The 15199-nt window shown below is 43.2% G+C and overlaps 1 protein-coding gene across 1 annotated transcript in view; it reads right to left on the reverse strand.

Moving 5' to 3' along the window:
- clmpb (CXADR like membrane protein b) overlaps positions 1-14783 on the reverse strand; it is a 73569-nt gene extending 58786 nt beyond the window's left edge. Inside the window, exon 1 of the mRNA XM_037775871.1 lies at positions 14339-14783. Coding sequence (XP_037631799.1) covers positions 14339-14387 — 49 coding nt within the window. The 5' untranslated portion in view covers positions 14388-14783. The remainder of the gene's footprint in view (positions 1-14338) is intronic.
- Positions 14784-15199: the final 416 nt, after the last annotated feature.

Genomic DNA, 15199 nt, shown 5'->3' on the forward strand with positions numbered 1-15199 from the left:
GATTACATGCAGAAAAATGGTGACCAGTAATGCTGCTGGAATGGTTAATTTACGTCACACTCCTATAAAAGCATTCAGTTAAATAGGGCTCATTTTAAATCTGCAAGATGTGAAGGAGTTCCACAATCTAGATGCCACAGTTTTATTGAGCAATGCAATAACTCTGAAATATCATAAGCATTTGTGATCTGATTACCGCATATTTACAGTAACTGCAACAGATTACAGATGTCGTCTTTTTGGAATCAGATTACTGTAATTCCATTACACCTAATCAAATACTCCTACTCGGCCCTGCTGAGCTCACAGAAAGCTGCATCCCCGACTGACTGTCCTCATGCAGATGCAGAACTATACGTGGCCGGTGGAGGAGAAATATGGCCGGCCTCTGGTGAGCAAAGGGGGGGACAGCCGAGAGGCCATCCATCACGACCCTGCTGCGGAAAGCTGAACACGCTCCATCCGCTCAGACCCCTCGTCTCATAAGAGGGAGCGGGGATTGGGAAGAGACAGGACAGTCAGAGAGAGGGCTCATAAACATATTCCCTCAGGATTGGGAGGGGGGGATGTAAAATCCTCCAACATGGGGTTGGAGGAAAAAGGCCCGGCCTCTTAGATTGATGGACTAAGCTTCTGCGCTTGTAGTGTTTTTCCTGCAGCACAATACACAGCGGTGTATGGCTATGATTACTTGTAGTCAAGCCACGGCTGGGAGTGGATGGTGGCTACAGTCTAAATATTAGGATTAATGACCATGCTGGTCACTCTAGTGAAGCATCATTCATACTTCTATTGCGTTCTAGTGCCATGTAGGCAAACAATGGCAATAGAGGGAACATTTGGGGTCTGCAAAAAAGTAGTTTTTATGCTGTAGATTGAGACAGATGTGATAAATAAACAATAAGTGGGATTACTTGAGCCAAACTACGGGCATTCAGATAATAATGTGTGCAATAATACATAAAAACGTCCACCTACCGGACAGGGTAGGTTGGATATCTGTTCTACTGTATAAGCACCACTCTCCCTTTCATGAGATCAGTTGCAGGAGGTGATTATATATGCAGTTGGTCTGGCTGAGAAAAAGGACAATGGAGAAGTGAAGCAAGGGGGGAAACGAGGAGACGTCAGCTCTAACTAGGTCGCAAGGAGAGCTTGGCGTTTCAACACAATAACTTTCATTAATAATCAAAAATGTGCTGGCGCCGTCGCATTATGATTTCCCCGAAGAACCCGGCGCCGTACGGTTAGCAGACGACAAAACGGTGCTAAGTCGCATGTCAATGTAAAGGTCTCCCGAAACACTTTGCGGGGGCAGCGCGAGGGGTGAGTGACAACACTATTGACGTCGCTTCAGAAAAACGGCGCCCAGGTCTATCTGTCTTCACAAGAGGGCTGTTAGCTCGAGCTAAAGGACAGCGTCGGTATAAACCAAAGGTTAGTCATATCATCTGTCCAGGGCTTGTAGCAACAGAAGGTATTAAACTGTGACTCAAGTTCAAATACAACACAAGCATAAAGGAGTGTCCCATTGTCTTGTGCTGCTGCTGCTATGTGAGCTGAATATTGAATGATGTCTCAGTGAAATGCCGTCATAAAAGCTCTGTCTCAAGTATATGTGGAGCCAAAGAATTAAGTCTGGATTGAGATAAAGACGACTGCAAGTGTGTGATGGTTCTGTTTTTATTCCGTATATTTTGCAGTAAAGGAATGTAACCTGTGGTGTCCGGTGTAATTTTAGCCAGCGGCGAACACACATGGTCAGTTAGGCTATTGCTAAATGTGCACTTTTCCTGGCGCCCTTGCCACTATGCATCTTTAGCGTCCTGTAACTGAAAACCGTCAGCTCTGTCATTCTCCAATCCTGCCACTTCAGAGGCATTCGTGTCTCGCAGCGAGCAGAGGTAATCTCCCAGTATTGATCTGGTCACATGGTGAAGGCAAATATGTTAAAGTGGACACTGTGACCGGCACAGGAGGGCTGAAATGTGATACTAAAGGGAGCCTAGTGCTCACTCTTTAACGCTACAAATGTCTGTGTGGCTTAAGCACACCTTTTTCCCTGTTTACATAAGCTCCTATGAATCTCTTCTGATAAGTTGTGGCAGCCACATACTGTAGAGACAGGCTTCAGAAGACAGGCATTGATTTCAAGCAAATCTGTCCGGACATCTCCTCTTTCTAGTTCGGTACACCTCTCCTCAGCTAATGAGCAGCCGTCTTCATTCCCCGCCGAGTGAGACGTTCTTTTTTTCATGCCTTGTGTCAGGAAACACCGGCGATTCATTACCAGGGAGGAGAGATGGAGGAGAGGAAAAAAAAAAAAAAGGGAGTATGATGGTTAAGCCTGAGCTTTAAGACAGACAACTATGTCCCCTAATCCCTTCTGAGCAGCCGTAAGCCTTCCGTTATCGCTCGTTAGAATTGTGCATCCCTTAAACACATTAACTTAGGCCTTAATGCTGGGCCCTTTTGTAGGACGCCGCAGCTGCTCATAGCAGCCAGTCACTAGGCTAAGAGGGAAGAAACATGCTAACTGCTGGCATTTAATTGGGTAACAAGTGTGTTCTTTTTAATGGATGCCGAGTATCAGAACATTTGACAGCAATCAACGTTATCCTGGAAAGCTCTATTGCAATTCTGTGCTATCCCGCAGACATGGAGGGAATCTAATGATAAAATCAGGTATGAACACACACCGACAGACACTCAATCATGTATGCGTGCACATGATTGTATATCCATTAGGGCTGTCAATCGATTCAAATATTTAATCGCGATTAATCGCATGATTGTCCGTAGTTAATCGCAATAAATCACATGTTTTCTATTTGTTCAAAATGTACCTTAAAGAGATATTTGTCAAATATGCAATACTCTTCTCAACATAGGAGTGGGCAAATATGCTGCTTTATGCAAATTAAAAAGAAAAATGTGCTCAAACTCAACCCCAACAGGCAACAACAGCTGTCAGTGTGTCAGTGTGCTGACTTGACTATGACTTGCCCCAAACTGCATGTGATTATCACAAAGTAGGCATGTCTGTAAAGGGGAGACTCGTGGGTACCCACAGAACCCATTTTCATTCACATATCTTGAGGTCAGAGGTCAAGGGACCCCTTTGAAAACGGCCATGCCAGTTTTTCCTTGCCAAAATTTAGCGTACCTTTGGAGCGTTATTTAGCCTCCTTCTCGGCAAGCTAGTATGACATGGTTGGTACCAATGGATTCCTTAGGTTTTTGCATTTCATATGAGCCCGCTACAATGTCCGAACGATCGATTGCTTTAATGTGTTAAAGAAATTAGTGGCGTTAAAACGAATTTGTGTTAACGTGTTATTATCGCATGAACTTTGACAGCCCTAGTATCCATATCTTCCTCTTTCCTTCTGCCATTCATTGGTCTTCTCGTTGTCAGCATACAGGTGAAAAAGAGAGGCCCAACCTTGCTTTTCTCATAGGTCTTGTGGGACTATAGGATCAGAGCTACATCCTCACTCCATTCCACTGTACTCTCCACTAAATCTCCAGCCACAGCGCACACACCACTCCTGATACCGGCCTTCAGTAGCTCGACATCCTCTCAGTCTGTCGACCAGCAAGAGCTCTTTTAACTGCATGAATAACTCATAACATAAAAGAAACATGGTAAATACTCGAGTCAACAGGACACCCAGAGGCTAATACATGAAACAGGTATCACTGTTGAAATATGATTCAGAATATAACATTTGTATTCTTTTGCTTTTTATTAGTAACATTTTCTGAGATGTTAAAGCATTAACAAATGAGAAGAAGCAGGCGGTATTTATTCTGAAATGAACTGCAGGGAGTAAAAGCACTACTTTATCCCAAAGCGGCGGTCTATGTGCTGCTGTGTTATCCCAAAACGATGTGCAAGCAGTTGTGGCCCACCACGGCTCCACAATAGCTTACAAGAGGAGCACAGACATCATTTTAATTCAATGTTTTTCTTCCATTTCCATTTGCCGCGATTCAGTGCACATGGATAAATGCGTCCTGATGCTGCCTGTGATCCCCGGCCGTGCTAAGGGTTGCACTGACAGGGGAGGACCACAGCGACTGGGCGGCCACGACAACAAAGCGGGGGGCTTGTTATGTATTCTGACTGCAGCGCGGCTAAGATGCTTGGTGTTTGCTGAGACAGCAGATGACTTGCCTTGCTCTCTCTGCCCCTTGCTCAACCGAGGCAGGAGAGACTTAATTGCCTCATTAGCAAAAGGGCCAGCGAGGAGTCGGCCTCCTCCACATTGTTCAATGTCAAGAGTGCAACCGAGAAGAAAGGTTAATAGAGTAAACAGCATCTCCCTCTCCTCAATGAGAAAATGTTTGTTTTCTGGTATGATGGGTCAGCGGCCAAAAGCTTCATTTCACTCCACAGTGACAGAACAACGCATGTCATTTCGTTTCATCTGCACATTTTATTCTAACCTTCATTATTTCTAATTTCAGAGTATATAGCACAGCTTGCTGTTACTGTGTGGTAACTCCCCGAGCTGTCTTCTTTTAAGCTTGGACCCGTCTAGAAAGCAGAGTCATCATGCCAACTTTAATTATTTTAAGAGCTTGAATTTGCAAACTCTGCTATTTCCTCCTCTACAGCGTCTTTGGACCCCAGACAGCAAATCAAGCCAAATGCTAACACTCTTGATTTCCCTCTTGAAGAAAGACACACAAAATAAAAATTATGTCTGCTGCTGAGGGGAAGATGTGAGGTCCAAAAAAGCCTCATGTTTAATAATTTTGAGAGAGACATAAAGCCCAGCCCGGCTTTCACTCACCGCTGCACCATTTGCACGCTAAAGAGCATCGCCGCCCTCATCCAGAAACCATAATGAGACAATTTCATTCAGAGTGTGACAGTTTGGACAACAACGCCAAACCATGACGGGCATTTTGAACGCAGTCCTAAGCCTCTGTCTGTCTCTTCGCTGGAGATGCGGTGATCTATAAGTCGGGTCTGACAAACTGCATGATGGGGCCAGGCTAAACAAGCGTGTGCTAAACAGAAAATGCAGGAGATGACTAAAACAAATGGAGGAAACACGCCGTTATCTTCCCTGAATGAGCACCGAGTTATGATTGGGAGGTTGTTGGCATCATTTCGCTAGTCTCCGAGGTACACTCCATTACTGTAGTGAGTTTACACAACCACACGAGCACCACTAACCCACAGCTGCAGAGGGGGCTTGTGTTTGAGTGCTTAGTTGCAGTACGGAGCACAAACACACTCCACGTTCACTTTATGTCCATGCAAAGCTACTGCTGCCCCCCCCGCTCATGGAGAAAATGAGTCCACTTCTGGAAAAGCGCAACATATATCTAACAGGCTGTGAATTATACCACCCTTACTGCCGGGCACGTTATGACAGAGGCTAAATTAGAAAATATACAGCTACACATGTGCATGGGCAGTATAGCGTAAAGGCTCCATTTCATCAACAAGTCAAGTTTAACGAGTCGGAAAAAACAAAGGTGGTGGTGCCATCTGTTCTCAACCACTTTGCCGGGAAAGGGGGAAAAAAGTGGGAGGACAAGGGGGGGGAGCTTTTTCAGCACTGCAAATATAAACTGTACTCTGACCACAGCCTATCTCCTGCGGAAACTAACCTTTGGGCCTAATCGAGGGCTCTGGCTGCGCTCTTTAATATGAAATAGTGAGTGGAGAGCTGTAGTGCAATCAGCGACATTACATACTTAATTTGTGGACAACCTAGCAATTGATCAATGATGTTCGGCTTACAATGTTTTCGCTGTGCTATGAAAGACCAAATGGCTGGTATTGTGGTTGGATAATTAAACCATCCATCACACAACATCCACTGCAAGAGAACAGGACTGGTGGCAACCCAAGACTGGGCCTAACTTATTGCTTTTTACAGTTCCTAGTGAATTACATGAGGAAAGGTTTTGATGACCAAGGATTTCTATAAAGAATTAATCAGCAGAATTGCATATCCTATACAGCTTTAAAGGTCATTCCCAAAGTTTTTGTTACAGTCAATAAATAGATTAAGCCCGCTATTTAAAGTTACCGCACGATCGTCTCCAACCAAAATATAATCCTTCTTTCTCGTACTCATCGATCTAAATTGGACAGATGGCTGAGTCCTGACTTCAGCTATCATGCACTAAGAGTGGAGAGGATATCCTCATGGTGTCCAGGTCTTGTGCAGGTGACCGCTTTGTCTTCCGCCACTCTAATCAATGGCCACCGAATTCCCTCCCTTCCAAACGCCATCCATCTTCAAGTCTTCCCAGGCTGCTCGGTGACGAGCGAAAGCGGCTGAAGATAAATGTTTAAAGGGCAGAAGGGCCTCTGCTGATTAAAGCCACTAACGCTTTAGGGAAGGCTGGCGAGCAAAAGAGGAAATGGAGTGAGACAATGGAGCATGCGGGTTCAAAACACCTAATGGAGTGTCCTGCTTGCTGGGCTAATAAACTGCTTCAAATTGAAAGGAACAGCGGGCGTCTAAATAGAGCGACGTGGAACATTTGCTTCTGTTCATTCAGTCAGCTCCCGATTGGAAAAGCGGGAGAAGAGGGAGGGAAAAAAAAAACCCTCGCCTGGGTTGCCATTGTTTGGTGCAGCGCAAGTTTCTTTTATTCATCACGCAATCAATTCTGGGGATTGAATTACAGCCGAGTGCCACGTAGAGTGGAAGAAAAGTCAATGTTTTGTGCATCGGCACCACACTGGAATAAATAAAATGAATGCACATTTCAGAATTCTTTCCGTCTGCATGAAAGCGTTACAATTTACGGGGAGGACACCCCGCGGTCGCACTCTGGCTGCGAGCTGTATTCTCATCTCAGCAGCATGACGCTGTTTGAATGTCCACGTTGATATTTTGGACATGATAATCAATAATCACAGCGGGAGATGAGGCGCCACACAGGTTGGGGTCTGACAGGTGCACCCCATGACCAATTAAAGTGCTGAGCGACCAGTAAGAAACGATCAACTATTGGCAGACAGTTTACTGGGGTTTTGACACTATTTGTCACTGCCTGAAAATGTCAAGCAAACATTAGTCTATAGTAGGGCTTTCAAAGATAACGTTAAAGGGTTCCCTTGACCTCTGACCTCAAGATTTGTGAATGAAAATGGGTTCTATGGGTACCCACGAGTCTCCCCTTTACAGACATGCCCACTTTATGATAATCACATGCAGTTTGCGGCAAATCAGTCAAGTCAGCACACTGACACACTGACAGCTGATGTTGCCTGTTGTTATTTGCCATGTTATGATTTAAGCATATTTTTTATGCTAAATGCAGTACCTGTGAGGGTTTCTGGACAATATTTGTAATTGTTTTGTGTAAATATATATATTCATTTGTAAAAAGAAAGCATATTTGCCCTCTCCCGTGTTGATAAAGACTATTAAATACTTGACAAATCTCCCTTTAAGGTACATTTTGAACAGATAAATGCAATTATAGAACAATTAATTTGCGATTAATCATGGACAATCATGTGATTAATCGCTAATAAATATTGAAATCGATTGAAAGCCCTAGTCTATAGCAGTAAAAATATCAAACTGTTTAAACAAGGTCTGCAGAGTTAAGAGATTTCATATCATCTTGACCTGACGTGCATTAAGCATGATCAGGCTTAGTCAACATGTTAAGAGGCCTCCGGGTGACAGAGAACATCTTTAAAGAGACACACAGGCGTGACCGCTATACTGTAACACAGCCAATGTCACCTCTGCGCTGCTCACTGGGTTGTAAATGTTTTATCAAGAGTTTGCTTTTCCTTCCTTTGTGTCATTGATGTAAGCGCTATGCTAAGCTGCTTGAAAGTGAAAAACACCTCAGCAATAGGGATTTTGGTTTTTGAGCTGTTTATTTTCCCGCACTGTTGGATGGTGCAGCTGCACAGACAACAGAGATATACCTGGTTTCAGAGACAGAGAACATAGATCAAAAGCATGTTCTGCTTAGAGAACACAAGCATGCCAGCTTTATTCCGCACTGCCAGTTTTCACTAACGTACTTGAAAGCACCACAACAGGGCTGGGAGCTCTGGGATGATAGCATCTCAGCCCCCACTACTGATAAAAAAATATACAATTTAAATGGTATTTTTTATAAGATGTATGAATTTTGATCACCTTTTCTCTTGCAGCCGAAGGTTGGTGATAGATGGAATCTTATTTCCAGCAATGTCGATAGCCGGGAAGAATTAATATCAGCACAGGCCTTTAGTGGGGTGAATCAATGGGAGACAATTCCATGCTCCACCTCGCCCGCCGACAGCATCAGCGTTTATCTCGCCGTTTTGTTCACTCTTTGATCTCCTCACTGCTTACATAAAACAATCATAGACCTTGATTCAAATATGTATGCACACACAAGCAGCACATTTTCTAAGAAAATAGAAAGCTGTAATTGCACTTGCTCCATTGACTTTAAATCTGCAGAAATCCTCCCTTTGGAGGAAATAGCCATGACTGTAGAGATTACAGGGAACAAGGAGCCCATGCAATGTTTCAGTGTCATGACCAAACAAGGTTTTAAAGGGCTAGCCATTTTAGTTTGAAGGCTGCTGATCTTAATTTACCTCTTTCTGCTTTTTGCATCATCTAATATTAGTTATAATGGATCGGGGCTCCATGTTTTTGGCATTTGCGGTCCCATGAAATATACACTCCTGGTGCCACAATGTAATGCCAAAACTATTCACTTAACCATGTTAATGACATGGTTAACTGAATCCATTTCTGCTTAGGTCAGCCGGTGAGAGATCCAGGGGAAATGGGGTCAAGGGATTCTAGAGGTGAAGGGTTATTCTGTAGTATGATTGCTATTGACATTGCTGTCTTGTGGTCACTAGATCAAAATAAGCCTCACTAAGGCAAGTTTTGTGCTGATCAGTTGAAATGTGTCCCCTTACATAAATAAACCCAAATAATTTAACTTGCAATGATATAAGTAGCAGCATAAAGTAACAAATCCTCACATATAAGAAGCTGGACATGGAGAATGTTTGGTCTTTCTGCTTAATGAATGACTTTAATTATTAATCGATTATCAAAACTGTTGATGGTTAATTTTCTGCCAAGAGTTGGATGAGAAGTCGTATTTCCCGAAATGATTAAAGCTTCAGTAGGCAGTATATTTTTGGCATGATTTTTGCAAAATTCCATAATAACCTTTCAGCATATTGTAATTCAAGTGTTCTGAGAGAAAAGTAGATTTCTGCTGCTCCTCATGGCTCTGTTTTCAGGCTTTAGAAAATCTTGGCCAATCACAGGTCATTTCAGAGAGAGAGCGTTCCTATTCCTCAACTGATCTCAACATGGCTGCCGGGTCAAAAACTTTATCATTTTACAGCTAAACCGTGCACTACAAGATGTTTCTGAAGACATTTGAGAGGAGAAATAGGTATAACAGTAACAGAATATTGATTAATATTTGATCAGCGCTGCCTAGTATGACCGTTTGGTCTGAGTTTGACAGCTGCTCACAGACGGCAGCTGGACGGCAGACACCAGCTTGGCTCTGATTGGACATTTTCTTCCGGTCTGTGAAATCTTGCAGATGCCATTAGGAGCACCGGAGGACACAGAGGCACATGTTTTTTTTCAGATTACCTGTCTCATGCACTACTGTCAGGATATAGTAACCGTTTTATAAAAATAACTTTTTTTTTTTTTTTACCATATTTGCTCCATTTCTACCCACTGCTGCTTTAAGCAGCTGGACACGGAGAATGTTTGGCCTTTCTGCTTAGTGAATGACTTAAATTATGAATCGATTATCAAAACTGTTGCCGGTTCATTTTTCTGCCAAGAGTTAGATAAGAGGTTGTATTTCCCAAAATGGCTAACTACAAAGATCCTTTTTATCCCTCATTTGAATCTGATCTTCCTGACAACATTTACTCATTCTCATGGCTCACCTATTGTATAAAATAGCAGGTATTCGTCACATGTATATGTGTCAGTTTATATGCACAAAATGTCTTTAATTGTTGCTGTACAGCAGTGGCCTGTACAAGAGTAGTGTAATGTCCTGTGTATGTTGTGCATGTGGCTCCAGTTAATGTGAATGTGAGCCTCTCCCGAACATCTGTCAAAGATTAGCAGTAAAGTGAAATAGGCAGTTCCTGCTCATACGCTCCAAAATAATCTGGCAGTCATTTTCCTAGTGAAGGATGAAAAGGGGGGAGGGTTCATCGGTCAGAAACCCGACACAAACCCAGCTCTGTCTAGGCATGTGTCTTGTGTTTTACAAGATGCTTAGTGCCAAAAGGCCCGTGCTTGGACAGCCTGGATATTAAGGGTGTGGCTCAAACACACCAGGAGAAAGACAAAGAAACTGTCAAACAAAGAAATATTGTAGAGGCAGCAGATCGTTCGTTCCACCAGCGCAACCTTTACTTTCACCTCGTATGTCTTCGGCTGCTATAAAAATCAACCCGCTTAGACCCTCAAGTAGTAGGAATAAAAGCACTTACAGTACAAAGCAGGTACACTTTCACCTACAAACACTCCGGTTGGAAGCATGGCTTCCAGCTTGTTGCGACAGAATAGAGAGACGGTCTGACTAAAAGCACTAAAATCAATGAAACATGAAGAATCCCTCAGGTACAAAAAGAGGACGGTTTGTTATTCAGGGAAGCGCGCTGTCATTCAAAGGCCGTGCGCATCGGGGGGAAAGTGCTTGGAAGGCAAATCAGTGTTTGTTAATGATATGGGTCAATTGTTCTGAGGGCGGCTGGACCTCTGTGCTCATCTGTAGGCCTTTTCAATCACCCTTGGTGGAGGTTTTGTATTCCAGAGCGCTCCGTCCTTGCTGAGCCGTTCAGATTTGCCATTTTTGCTTTGAGTAATAAAATCCTCTCTTGACGGAAATCTGTTTACATTTTGTTCTGCGTGTCAAATCGCTGACATTGTAGGTGGAAGGGAAGTCATTCAACTATCTGGAGCGATGCACTGCCAGCTATTTGCTATTCTTCCCTGCATCTTTACTGTACTGTACATCTTACACCTTGAAAGTAATAATATCTACTGGATTCCTGGGTATGTATTGTGATGCAGTCTGTGTGTGAACGTGTGCTGAATGTGTTGATATGTCTGCATCACGTTCATCAAATAAACTCCTGTAAATTAATCCAACCAGCCAATTAAAGTCATTCAAAGGTCTCCGCTTCTACAATGTGAGATGAAGGTTAACTTGCTGCGAGGCTCCGCACCTAACCGACAAATGCTTTAAATGTCGCACACGTTCGAGTCCTGCGAAGCGTGTCTGCTAAATTTGTCACGTGCTCGCAAAAAACAAACATGTTCAAAGCCGAGAACGTACATAGGGGGGTTCCACATGATAATGCTTGCTTAGGCATAACGCGCATCAACAGGAGATCAAAACGAAGACTTAATGTATGGTAACTAGACGTCAAATATCGAAACGTCTCCGGGTTTGTGGGAATGTCAGAAGTCGGCGGCTGGGTGTGTGTGTGGGAGTGTGATTCGGGCGCAAACACATCAAGATGTCACTTCATAACCTCTGGCTCAGGAGGCTCCTGTCATCTTCACATTTCACAGATCCTCTGCCTACCCCGGCAGACATGCTAAATATAGAATGGGGACAGAATTTCTGTTTGGAGCCACTGCTCTCTTTATCTACATCTAACACCAGCAGGCGTGCACAGGCACTGCCATCTTCTCATTGTCGCACACATGTATGTACATCACATCAGCATGCACACTCATGTTATTCCCATGATCACTCACGTTGCATCGTCTTACGGATTGAACGTAAGACTCCGCCAAGCGATGGGTGCAGAGGTTTAGATCTCACATAAAAGCTGCTCATTCTTTCCAATTACATTTCTGTCAAGTGACTTACGCTATATTATTACTTCTTGGACAGTCATTTTCAAATTCCCTCATTCGGAGTCATTTAATCCTGGCACAAGGACAGATAGGCAATCCATCACCAGTCTCATTTACCTGGCTGAATCTACCACACTGTTACTCTATATGACCTTGTTCGGTTTCTTACTTTGTATCAGCGGCGTCACAGAAGGGAGCTCTCTCTGTGGCGATTAATTGTGCTACTTATCTGTAATGTGAACAGTGGATATTACATCTCCAACCGATATTAAATTAAGGACGGCTCAGGACTTGCGAGGCCAAAGCCAAATAAAAAGGAAATGAGCCCCTATTAATGACTATTGATTCTTTTATAATAAAACAGCCACTTCCTCTCATTACTTGGCCTCGGTGTTGATCTTGAATTAATACAGGCTATATAACTTTGGGAAAACGTCCTTCAGCTCGGAGCCGCAGAGCAGCCTATAGCCTGAAAAGCTACACATCCATCCTGGTCTTTTGGCTGACTGGCAGATACTTTGTCCCCGCATGAGAGACACATGACCCAGGTTGCTGCACTGTACTGGACATTCACCCGAACAATATCATTTTCAGCTGCACAAATTGTGTTATATAGTCATATCTTGTGACATGACAGAGGAAGGAGAAAACGCCTCACCATGGCAACAACAAGTCATTTAATACTCTAGGCACAGGCTGATGGTTATTTTAAGAAAAGTGCACCATTATTATATTTATTAGGGGAATAAATTACCATTGTATGATTTCATGTGTAATGTTTTCACCTCGGTGTTGCTGGCATATCATCATCATCATCATCATCATCACCATCACTGCCATTTAGATAATCGACATGCTTGAATCACATCATTACCTAATACAACCAGGCTGACCACTGAAACCCAAATACGTGTTGGTATGCAGAGTCAGCTGCTTTAGTCAAAGTGCAGGATCAGTGGCCCATCACCACTGAGTGGATTCACTGGTTGACCAGTGTAAGCCTGAACCAGTCAGCATGTATGCAGGTCCACATCATATCTCCATCCTTCCATTTTCCTCACTGCTTATCTTATTCAGGGTCACAGGGGCGCTGGAGCCTTTTCCCAGAATGCACTAGGCAAGGGGCAGGGTACTCTCCTGAGAGGTCACCGCAATACATAAGTAACTGAATAATGGCAGCTGGAGAAAAACTCTTTACAAGCCTGCAGCACAATCCACATCCCGCATAAGCAAAAATAACACCAGCTCTATGTCCAAACTGAAAAATGAAACACAAATGGTCCTTTTGATTTCTCTCCAGACTGCAACGCCGCGAACAGCGAGCGTCACGCAGACCAGAGCACGACTTTTGGACTCGAACCAAAGCAGACGAGTCGCCAGCTCTCCGGTGCATTATCCCTCATGTGGCCACTTTCAAACGACTGTTACTTTTTACTCAGGGGTTTCCTAACTTTTTCATATCCGAGTATCCTTATTCAGAGTCACTTCAGACTGTCAAGCCTTTTGGAAAACGCTGGTTTGTCCCCAGTTACACCCGGCTATGCTGTGGGGAAATTTCACTGCAGGTGATGAGACAGCAGTAAGGAGTGTGAAACCTCTTACTGGAAGTCATTTCTTACACAACGTCTCACAGTAACTTCCAGTCAGTGAAGAAGTCGCAGCGGAATTAAACAATCACTCATTTAGCTCTGAATTTAGCCGGAAAGGCCCCTCAGTACATTACTGTGATATAGCAGTAATAAGAACCGTATTGGTGATAACATAAATAGACAAAGGAAGCTTCATTTATCATGAAAAAACAAACATTTTCAATTAACCTTTCAGTTTCCAACTGAAAAACAAATACTGCAGCCCAACAAAACATTTTTTTTCATACTTAAAACCATATTCAGGACATTTAAAATTGGGCCAAACAATAAGAAACAGCATATGGAAAATATGTACCCTTGTGGGTCTTGCTGAATGCACTATGTTTGGATTTTTATTTTGCTTTTGTCAACAAAAAAAATGGTACAAAGACATTCTGTTTTTGAAGACTGAGTGCCAATAGATGCACATACAGGGTGAATAGATGTGGATAGCAGATATAAAGGGAGGGGTCAGGTGAACTTTTGTTCCCTTTAATTTCCCCCCTTTTTTGGAGAGCTCCTCCAAGTAGAGCAGCCTGGAAATCAAGGTTTCCATTTCTCGGATTAAATATAAATAGCAATATAATAACATATGTGCATTACGCATGAGTGCGAAGCTGACTATAGGGAAATAAAAAATAAATAAATATATTCTGACATCATTCTAAATCGTGTGGTTGAAAAGATGTGCCAGATGTGTTCAACAATAAAAAAAATCCTTATAAATATGATAAACAACAGACATCATGGTTCAACATCGTCAGTGAGAATGGCGAGACGAACCCAGATCCACTGCTTTTATAAATGAATCTTTTATTAAGGCAATGGGAAGTGACTTACCCAGAAACAAAGAGCGGAATATTGCAGACATCGCGGCTGGAAATCCCATAATAATGGAACAGGAGCTGGAAACAATGCGCTCAGAGCGCCTTCACATTCATCTGGCTGAACCTCAACGAAGCGGCACCATCAGCGCACACAGGAGCGAAACCAGAGACAAATAGATCTTCATTGAGCATATGAGTCCAAGGACATCATATGTTGCACACGCACGACATATCTAAACCTCCCGATAAGAAGAAGAAGAAGAAGAAGAAGAAGAAGAAGAAGAAACGTGGCTCTTTCTCTTCATCGTCCTTTTCATCGCAGGCTATACTTGGCGTCAAATCAAAGTTCCCTGTGCTGTCTGGCTCTGGCTCTGGCTTTGGGACGTGTTGTCTCAGGGTCCCCTCTGTCTCCTCCTCAGCAGTCTCTCTCCTCCTTTCCTCCTCCGCTGCACAAAATGCCAGAGAGGAGGAGGACGAGGAGGAGGAGGAGGAGGAGGAGGGCGGATAGGTGGATGATGAGAGGATGCTGAAGGATGGAGACCTCTAGAGTCTGAAGTTCTCTTACACAGTCAGAGCATCCTGCTACAAACACTAAAAGGCTTGTTGAGAGGATGTCCTCTTTGTTAGGCGTTGCAGGCTGATATATCTCTGATATGAATGGATTAATGTTGCCTTTAATGGAAATCTTGTTATGAGTATAAGTACGAGTCCTATAATATAGAACTGCATATAGTTTATAGTGGGACTATTTTATCTCACATTTTGCCATATTATTATTATAGGGTGAGGTATAAGTAAACATTTTTCAATCTTAATATAGTATCACTATGACAAAGCTATAAAACATTATACATGATTTGACATATAGTTTAAC

Source organism: Sebastes umbrosus, chromosome 7 (assembly GCF_015220745.1).
Source record: "Sebastes umbrosus isolate fSebUmb1 chromosome 7, fSebUmb1.pri, whole genome shotgun sequence".
In the NCBI taxonomy this organism is placed as follows: Eukaryota; Metazoa; Chordata; class Actinopteri; order Perciformes; family Sebastidae; genus Sebastes; species Sebastes umbrosus.